The sequence below is a fragment of the Struthio camelus genome, chromosome 22, assembly GCF_040807025.1.
Source record: "Struthio camelus isolate bStrCam1 chromosome 22, bStrCam1.hap1, whole genome shotgun sequence".
NCBI classification, from domain to species: domain Eukaryota; kingdom Metazoa; phylum Chordata; class Aves; order Struthioniformes; family Struthionidae; genus Struthio; species Struthio camelus.
The window spans coordinates 2,610,656-2,621,073 of record NC_090963.1 but is presented as its reverse complement, the minus strand read 5'-3'; the positions used below and the strand labels follow the sequence as shown (position 1 = coordinate 2,621,073).

The 10,418-nt window shown below is 40.6% G+C and overlaps 1 protein-coding gene across 6 annotated transcripts in view; it reads left to right on the top strand.

Annotated features, from left to right (window-relative positions):
* BCO2 (beta-carotene oxygenase 2) overlaps window positions 1-10,418 on the top strand; it is a 35,399-nt gene that overhangs the window by 10,214 nt on the left and 14,767 nt on the right. Inside the window, exons 1-2 of one of the 6 annotated variants that reach the window (XM_009670203.2) lie at window positions 3,344-3,604; window positions 5,251-5,388. The exons of 2 other annotated variants lie outside the window; for them this stretch is intronic. In XM_009670203.2, the coding sequence (XP_009668498.2) occupies window positions 3,496-3,604; window positions 5,251-5,388 (247 nt within the window). In that variant the 5' untranslated portion in view covers window positions 3,344-3,495. 3 more of the 6 variants (XM_009670204.2, XM_009670205.2, XM_009670206.2) reach the window with 3 other exon arrangements.

Sequence of the window (10,418 nt, the reverse complement as noted above, 5' to 3'; positions counted from 1 at the left end):
AAGGAGATTGTAGAGTCTGAAGAGACAGTTGATGTAAATTCAGTAGGTATGGCCATGGTAACCTATCTGAGATAATAAACAGTGTGTTGTCTATTTATATAGATTGGGGAAAAGGTATCATGTTATTAATGCTTATGCTTTTTAAAGGACAGCCATTCAAAGTAGTGGTTTGGTATGACTTTGAAATAGGTGTTTTTAAATGCATTTTAAAACTGCTAAGAACAGCAAAGCTTCTGCTTTTGCTGCACATATCTACATAAGCATATATAAAAAGAAACACTAACCAACTACAATAAACAAAATCATAATTTTATAAAGTTCCAGCTTGAAATAGTATGTTCAGAATGCTTACAACATCTATTAAAAAAGAAAACAAGTCTTTTCTCTTCCGAAGTTAAGAGATTTTTCAGCAATGAAAATACCTACTTACTGGTTGCTTTTGTATATAAATCTCTTCCTGTTTAAAAGGGAACCTTCCATAATTCCTGACTAAAAGTATCAGGAGGGGTTTGTCTGTTGGCTGCGCTTGTGTGTTCCTGCTCAACATCTATATAGATGGGAACGCTTACTACATATTGTTTTTCTTCTAGACCATTTAAAAAAACAGTTTTACTGTTTTCCTGTTTATCTGGATTAAGAATGATGTTTGTGTACTGCTTGCCGCTCTCATATATTTCAGTATTTATTGGGAGAAACAAAACAAAGTTATTTACTCTCACCATCTGAAATTAACCTAAAAGCTCTTTCATTCCGTCACTGAGGAATGAGCTACCATGAAATCCAGTTGGCATCTAGCCCATCACTATCCGCTTTCCAGTTTTACTGAGGGAGGTTTGAACTGAAAATTAATTGGCTTTAAAGCCGCCAAATCTGATCAGTAAAGCTCATCTGGTAACTACCTTTCCTTTAAGCTTCCCCCCTCTGGTTTAAGCTGCAGCGCCTTGGGAAATTAACAAGAATATCCAAGATCACAGATCAGTAACAGAATATAAATGGATTTTTTAAAATTGCAAAAACGTCTGGGACAAAGTTTTGATGCTCTTAAAGGGATTTTTGACAGTGAGTCTCTTGCATTTCTGACCCTGTTGTGAGTGCCTTCACAGTCCTGAAAGCGCAAGTGATGAAAAACTTAACATTCAGTTCCTCTCATTGCCCATGCATGGTCTAAAATCTAAATGTGCAGAATAACAGATAATGCAAAGAAGGCTGATGTATTCAGTGCAAAATCTTCTTCCCTTAAAAGGCTAATTGTGACTATTTACTTAAAATGAAACTGGCTTTTAGCATAGATTTAGGAATGTGGGTCATAATAGGAAAAGAACAGGTTGAATATTTAGGTAATACATGTATTTAAGGCTGATGAAAGTCAATCTAGAACATGTCAGAATTCAGTCTCGCTAATCTTAGAACCTTTGGGTTTTGTCTTTGAATGGTCTTCGAAAACCTGATGATGAAGGAGAGGCACTACAAAAAAAGCAGAGAGACAGTGTCTTGAATTGTCAGGGTGAATAGTCAGAAAAAAGGAGGAAAGAGAATCATAGATCAATCAGCCTGTCTCCCATCCCGAAAGATTCTGGAGTAAATTATTTAACAATCAGCTTACAAGCACCTGGCGAATAATAAAGTACATACACTGTCCTGTATGATTCCATGTATAAATAAGAACAATCAGGAAGTATGGGCTACCTGGATGAGTTAAAAAGGCAATCAAAGGAATAATTCTCATTTGTTCTGAAAGATAGTTTAAGTGGCATCCTACAGGGAACTGCTTCACGCCTGGTTTATTCTGTATTATGCTACATGATGTTGAGGAATGAAATTAGAGAATACAGTTAATTTTTCAGATGACACCAAGTTATGAGGGGTTATAAATGTTTTCAATAATATACATTGAAAATTCAAGATAATCTCAATAAGCTGAAGGGCTGATCTGAAATCAAGCTAAAATTCAAAAAACACAGAGGTAAAGTATAATGTTTAGCAAAGGGAATCATGTGTGGTACTTACAAACCAGAAAATAGATACCTAGAGTTAGTATGATATTGGGTGGGGAAAAAAAGACCTGAGAGATGTTAATTATAGGAAAGCGATAAGACATAAAAGGATAATTATTCTTCTTCACAGTTAGGTCTCAGCTGAAGAATGGGTCTGCTTTAAGGTCACTAGACCTTATTAAAAACAACCTGGACAGAGTCCAGAGTGGGAAACATGAATAGTAAGAGACTAAGAATATATGATCTATGAGGAACAGTTGAAGCATTTGAGTTTGTCTAATTTAGGGAAAAAAACAAGTGATGGGAAGACATGATAACAGATAGAAAGGACAGTAGTCAGGCATTCACTGTGTCTTGTGGAAAGGACAAGAAGAAATCAGCTTAATTTGCAGCAGAAGACTTGGGGTGAATAGTACGTAAAGTTGTCCCATTCTAAGGACACTGGGATGGGCTACCTAGGGCACTCCAGGAATAGGGCAGCTTTTAAGAGTTGCTTAGTAAAATGAAACAAATACAGCCATCACAGCATGGGTGCAAAATGGTAGCAGCTTCCTCTCTGCATCCAGAAGGAATGGGGATAGCTCCATCTTACTTTGAAACAACAGGCCTGGTCCTCCCCCATCTGATTTGATGGTCTAATCTGGTGCGGCAACCAATATGCCTGAATTTTTGAGATTGTTTGAGGTGCAAAATGGTCATTTAGATTTTGAAACTAAAGAAAACAAAGCAAAAGTATTTCTGACAAGTGAAAACGCTGACATAAACCAGCACGTGTTTTTTTTAAGGAAAATTGCCTTGAAGCCTGGCTACCTCAGTACATAGGTACATTTACTCTTCTCCCTCTTCTTCCAACTTCTGCAGCTACAACTGGCAAATAGTGATAAGACCTCAGTGGAAATGTTTTACTGTAATTGACTTGGTGCTCCAGCTAAATTGGAGCTCCAGCTCCAATCGCTAAATGTGGAATGACAGAGGAATTTATTGGATAACATTTAAAAAACAGTTCATAGATGAAAAGGTTTCAGAAATGCTCAGTATTAATAATCTACTATCAAGATCTGGACACGTTTGTGTAGAAATGCTTGCCTTTCAACAACTGGGGAAAATGATTATGAACATTACAAATTATTTAACATTGAGTACAATTAAACTATTATGCCCCCTAGGAGACTCTTCACTAAAGGCTTATCTGGCAGACCAGAAACACCTGGGGTGTAAACAACCTGTCATGGTGCTCACCTGGGCCAGCTGCGTGAGGCTCTAAGAGCTGCCGAGCTGCTAGTGGGAGGTTTCCACTGTGTGCCCGCGGTGGGGAGGGCTGGCTGCCAGCCTGGGTTGTGCAGTACAGTCCAGGCTGTTTCATCCTGTCCTGCTTGGACAGATCTTCCTGACTTTTATTCTGAAATGATGGTGTCACTCAGCTCTCTCCAGTGGCTCTGTCAGTGCTTGCTGCACACTACCATCCTGGCACCAGTACGTTTCGCAGGCTATCTCGGATCTGATGCCTTCTTCCGAGCGGAATATGTTTTCCAAAATCCTTTTGTCTGCCATCAGCCTCCTGCTTGATAATTTGCAGCCTTTCCTCTGCTCTTTGATGCAATTAATTCCAGGTAAAATGAATAAACAAAGAAATCCTTCTATTCCATCATCCTGGAAAGGGGTTTTCTGCTCCCCTGCTGTTAAGAGCTGCTGCTGGCACAGGTCGGTAGAGCAATTTTATTTCTTATAATCAGAAAATAGGAACTAAACAATTCAAAAGTGTTTATTAGGAGTCAGAAGTTCTGTTATTTATTGAAAAAATAAGCAGGAGAGACAAGTGCGTTGCGCGGATTCCCTCAAATTATGAGCAGATACTGACGATTCGGTGCTAGAAAATCAGCAGGCAGCAGATTCTGTCTGCGGGGAGCCTGCTGCAAGACATGCAAATGGGCAGGGGGAGGGAGAGATTGTTTGGAGCAGCGACATCGCCGGAGCTTTGATCCGAGCGTACAACTGGGAAACTACCGCGGGGGATTTCTGCATCAGGGGACTTGGCAATGTCGTTATTGCACAATTTGATCTGCTGTTTTTTTCTAGCAGAGTGAGACCTCTTATCACGAAATAGGAAAGCAATAAAGATAGGGACTTAATTCACCAGAATTTCTGCCCGTTCCTTTCCCCCATGCCCCAGAATCAAAGGGGCGTCTGAAGACCCAGAAGGTTCTCAGACCTGCCTTCTTGTGCCGTCAATGCGTATCCGTGGATACAAATTTAAGAACAGTCCCGAAGGTTGCCTTTAAGCACATCTGTTCCTAAGTTGGTGTGAGGCATGACAGGGTATCACCAACTAGTGCTGTGAGAGGCAAGACAGGTAATGCAGAGGTAGACTTATTTAATAAAAAACTGAATAACAAATATTTTGTCCAGCTTTGGAAATGTTATATAAAACAACCTATTAGTATTACGGGGTGTGATGAAGTACTTTGGTGCTGGGGGGAAAAACGCCTTCTGTGCATAAGTGTATGACGTTCTGTTCTGCTAGCAGTCTGCAAAAACTGCTACTGCTTAAGCGGGGGTTCTCTGCTACGTTCTCTTGTACCTGACCTTTTCCGTTATGCTTCAATTGCCTTTGAAGCTGAACTGCTTCAAAGCAGTGTTTCTTGTTCTGATTATCTGATTGATATAAAAAACCTAAAATCTCCCTACTTCATTCTTTATTTCATGATGAAAATTACAGATCTTCCCTGACTTTTACTGAGGTCTTGCTGGAAAAGATGGTTGCTTTAGAATTTTCTCAATTTAACTAAAAGGTGGGAGTGATGAATCATGAGAAGAGACCCCTCCCTATTATTTGTTCAGGCAATTGAATGAAACAGTGATAATAAAAATCAAAAAGTGTGAATAAAAAAACTACTCCATCTGATGTCATTTCTGTGACATCAGCTGAATTGTGATAGTTCACCAGTCATTCATAGTGTCTTTTTAGAATAAGTGTTTCAAGAACTTGATTGTGTAAATCAATATTTAATGAGGAATTCATTATACTCTTTTCATGTTATCAAAAATACCCAAGTGCAGAATATATTTCCAGAGGTGTCTTTGGGGAATCAAGTGATATTTCATACACAAGAATATGTACAGCTCACCTCTTATAAGAGAGAGAAGCCACGGACGCCATCTCCCTTTGAGATGCCTTTCTTTCCTCCTCTTCTCCATTCCTTTTCCCCCCGCATTCTGCCATTCCTTTTATGTTCTTCTCTCTTCCTTTGCCTATTAGCAAGGAAGCCGGTCGCTGAGTTGCTGACAATGGGAAACCAACAAGCTAGATGGACTAAGGAGCCAAATACAGAGGCTTCCCTGCAGATGCAAGGCAGGTACAACAACTTCTGTTCAGAAGTCAGTGTGGGACACTCAGGTGAGCTGAGGGATCCAGTCCTGGTGAAGGCTGGGGGAGCAGGCTAGAGGTAGCGTGGCAGAAAACAGCTAGCACGGCAGAAAACAGCTAGCACGACTTCTGTTCAGCCCTTACTGAGGGGGAGAGAAAGAGAGACATATGATTTGATGCCCTATTATTCTAACCTGTGATGTACAGGGACTGTAAAGTGGCCCTTAGCTTGCACCAGAGGATTTCTAGCTCAGCTGTATGGTGAACCTGAATTTGCATGAATCCTCAGGGAAGCAGAACTCTTGCTTCACTCCCCCTGCTTGAAGAACCCCAACTGTGAGCATTTCTGTCTACTGTGAAGTCTGCCATTAAGTCTGGTCTTGGATGTCCTTTCGAGTCAGGCACTGAAATTATGCAGTTGCAGACAGAGACAAATGTTGGTGGGCCCTGTGCCTTGGATTTGGTTATGTAGGTTAAAATCAAAGTGAATTTGCTATATCCACTCAATTTCATGGCTAGCAAATGGCTTCTATGTCTTTTCCATCCGCTCTTAAGACTTCTCTGTCACACCCATTGCTGTTTAAAGTCTTTGTGTGATTTTTGTCTGACTCATTGCTACTCTACCCAAAGCAGGGAGGGTAGCTTTTTTTTTAAACAAAGGCTTTTCAAAGCTCTTTGTCCATGGCTCTACTATTTCTGGATGTAAGTAAGTAATGCTAGGATGTCTAGTGTTGACAGGCGGAGAAAGTGTGGCACATGGCTCTTGGAGCGGAAACGGTGCAGGAACATAGAATTCAACTCCCCTTTCATTCAAACAGATGCCAGACTGCAATAATTCTGTAGGAATAGCTTCCCATTTTTAGAAAAGATGTAGTTTTAGGAGAAACTACAGTGCTATATTTGGCACTATCTCTGCTCTGACGTCCTAAAGGAAGTTGAGTTCTTAAAGTCATTTTTAAGGATTTTAGGTAATATGGAAGTTGTAGTCCAGAGATGAGGTCTCAGGACATGCCAGGTTTACAGCCTGCTGTCTTGGAGACTTGTGCTGATTTTAAGGCGTTATGCTCAAGCCAATATAGTAAGGCCCCCCTGAGACTGCAGTGGCTCTGGGTGGCTGCTTGCATAAATTCTTTTACCTTGGAGCGTAGCCAGAGCAACCGTAGCTCTGTCACTTAAAGATCACAGAAAAAGCTGTCTCTCAGTGCTAGCAGATTGTTTTGATTAACGTGTAGCTCAACATTAAAAAAAAAAAAAAGTCTTTTGTGGAGATTAGTGTCTTCTTGGGTAGCTAGATGTTATGAGAATTTAGAGATACAGGACTGAGCTCTGATCTTAAGGTGCTATATACTCCTTTACTATATTAGCTCACAAACAGGCCTTCAAATAGGAAGTATTTGCATTACATACAGCTTAGTGTGTTTCTGAGTAAACACAGATAATTATAACAGTTTTTAGTATTCAACTGTGAGTAAATTTGGAATGTGGACCTGATGCAGATTTATTAATCTTCTAAAAAGAGATGAAGTGCATGGTGCAACTGTAGTGTGTATGATTATTTATTTTATTTTTGTAAAATGCTGCTATGATGACTCACAGGTTAGCAAGAAAACTATTTCCTTTGTGTTATTTTTGTGTGGTACTGTCCTGCATATGGATTGCAGCATTTTTGTTTTTTGGAATGAATACAAGGCTTTCCTGTGGTGACAGGGAAGAGAGAGCTGCACTAAGTCCTTCCAGTCTGTTCTTGTCTGTTATGTGCTACTTAGACTGTGGTGTTCGCTGCTGCACAATCAATGGATTGTGTACATGTCTGTCTACTTCTACATTATATAATGATTCATTTAAAAAATGGCAGGTTGCATAAAAACCCCGCAGAGAACCTGTCTGACTTCACATACACACACATACACTAAGCTTTCTCAAACGCTGTCTTGCTTTGTAGATGATGATTGCTGAGGAAATCTCTGACAGCTATCTAGTGCCTAGATCTGTCTAGTCCTTTGCAATAATGAGGAAGCTGATATCTCTTCACAATTAATTCCCTGAAGAAAATGTTGCTTGTACAGCAGTTTTTTTTTTTTCCCCTTGGCTTGTCAAAGCTATCCTAGAATGGCTTGTCATGTCTCTGAAAACTTCTGACTGGTCTGAGTATCATGCATGACTTGACTACATTTTTGAATTTGGTACTTTCAGGATGTTCAGCTTGTGAGTACTTCTCAGCAGGAAAGATCTTAGGTTATATTGCTGTGCTGGTATGGCTTGTTTCCTTCTCTCTGGCCTGATGGAAGAAAAGGGTAATAACTTGCATATTCTTGTTGTATGCAGCCTGCTTTTGGTCTCTTTCTGGAAAATGCCTTGAAACTTTTTGAGCAGTTGTGGCTATCCAAGCTCAGGAAAGCTGAGTTCTAACTAAATCAGATTTCATCATGGATTACTAAGGTGATCAGGGGAATGGAAAGCTTATAGGTGAAGGGAGCCTAAAAGCTTGTCTTGTCTTGCTTAGAAAGAGATATGATTGGTGACTATAAGTACGGCATGAAGTAAACACAAGTGAGGGAGAACTACACAAGCCAAAGAACAGTGCTGATACAAGAACAGGAGAATGAACTGTCATGTGAACAAATTCCTTCTGCCAATTAGAAGGATTTTCTTCTGGTTCATCTGAGCAATATGTTCTGAACCAGTCAGCCAAAAAAGGGAGAAGTTCCAGGAAGCCTAGCAACTTTTAGGACTGAGTTCATACCTAAGGCTGGGACAGGAAGCAACTAGAGTAGATGACCCAGGAGGTCTTTTCCAGTTCTGTGTTCAGGCTCTTCTGTGAAGTATTTCTCAATTCCCATTTGTAGTTATGCTGTTCTTAGCAAAAAATTTTTCTGTAGTGCCACCTTGGTCATGCCATGCTTGTTTCCGCTTGGAGGCAAAAATGTCTCCTTAGGGACATGCCTCTCACCTTTCTGCATATTTTACACCTTTACAAGCTTTATCTTGGCCTACTAAGGCAGCATTTCTCCAAACGCTTGTGGCAATCACTAAACCTGCCGGATGTCAGTTGATATGAAAAGCCTCTACTTCTTTATGTCGAAGTCACTATTATGGGGCACTAATGTTAGGATCAGATTGAGTGCTTCATATGGGATTTAATTAGAACTTAATTGAATTTTAAGAGGGAGAGGATGTTGGTACCTGCAGGTTAATTGCTTTAGCCCTGCAGTCTGAATTCTTTATCTAGCTGATTTACCATATTAGACATCTAAGAAGGATTTGAGGATTGGCAAGCTGGAGAACTACAATAAAGGGATCTTGCAATCTGCCTTCCTGTGTGCCCAGAACTCATTCTGCCTATGGCTGATCTAAAGAAGCCAGCTACGAAAAATGCTGTATGCCAACATAATTATTTCTCAGGTACTGTCTTGTTCTGGAATAAAAAATTTTCTCTGTAGACCTGAATATGTGGTTTCAGAGGCTCATGGACAAATTGTGCAGCAGTTTCACTTAATCCCCTCGGTTAAAGAAGGCAGGCTAGAAAGACGCTGAAGCGTCTGCAGTGGTGAAAGTGACTGGTGTAGCCAGAATAAATTGCCACATCAAAAAACTGGAAGGCAGTCCAATACTAAACTGACATTTCTTTAATGTATGGCCTTGTCTATACTAGGACTGGTTTAGGAATGAACTTCTGTATGCCAAGCTGTTCTTGTTTATCTTGTTTCACTTACAGCTGCATCTTAGTCAGCGCTAGTTTAGTTCAGGGCGGTATGGTAAGGATGCAGCCATGTAGCAGAGCAACTCCACTGATCTGTGACATGGAGCCTTGGTAGATCAGTAGGTGCTAGTGTGGGGCGGGAAGGTGACAGCCCCTGTAGGTAAACCCCCCTTTGCAGCTAAAGGGATTGCTGAAACAGCCCCTGTGTTGGCAAGCTTTGCAAGCCAGGCTTCTGGAGCCAATATCCAACTGAGCGCTGTTAGCGCACGGTGTTGCCTTCACTTCATGCTTCCTTGAGGCTGTTGTCCTGCAACTTGACTAATAAGGGAGGTTATCGCAGCCAAAGTTCAAACAAGTGGCTCAATCAGAAATTATCGTTTTCTTCAATAGTTTGTTTTTACTAGGTAAATGTGTTAAAGGTGTATTTCAGCTCAGTTTGATTTATGTGTCTTTTTTCTTCTCCCCTGCAAGGGGAAGAGCCAGCAACTGTCTTTTCGAGCTTCTGAAATCAGATTGTATTGGTGAGTTGGAGACCCTGTACCCTGTGCACCTTTCAATAGTCTGTGCACTTCTACTTTATTGCATTTCAAGGGCTGCCAACTAAGCAGAGCTCTCCGCACGCGGTGTAGGTAGAAAAGGTGACAAGCCAGATTGTTCCAAGACTTTGGGTTCTTTAATATTGTATTTATAACACTTGCTGTGTAACAAGTTACAGCTGGCCCGGATCTGCAGATGAGCACTAGGACTCCTCTGTAATGTTTTTTTTAGTGAATCCCCACCCCCCCCACCCCCACCTTTTACTGGAAGATACTTTGCACTATGGACAGGGAAACTAGTTGTTTGGCTCAGCAGAGGATTTTGTATGGTTTTATTGAGAACAGCATAATGCTTTGAAGAAACCTAATGCCACAACATGTCTCTGTCCCTAAACTCTGAAGCTGGGAGATCATGAATTTTGGCTAAGCATGTTAAAAGGGATACCAGAACTAAGAAATTTCTTCACTGTGAAAGGATTAGCATTTAAAAAAAAAAAAATCACACATTAGGTTTAGCTGCAAACAATGCTGGTTCTTACTGTAAGCAACATTACAGCACAGGCTTTTCAACACTGTTCCAGAAACCCTTGGTTAAACCCAGGTTGGATTAAGTCTTAGTCACAGGTGTCTAAAGAAGCGCTGACCATGATTTGACCTGGATATTGCTGCTTATTAGATTGTATGTTGTTGCATTGCTGACTTCCATCCACAAGCAGTAGTGAGCAGTTTGTCTAATATAGACCTAATTCATGTAGTTAACACCAGAGAAAACAGCTGTGATTTAAACTGGCACAGCACAGGCTAGAGGCCAAACACAATAATTC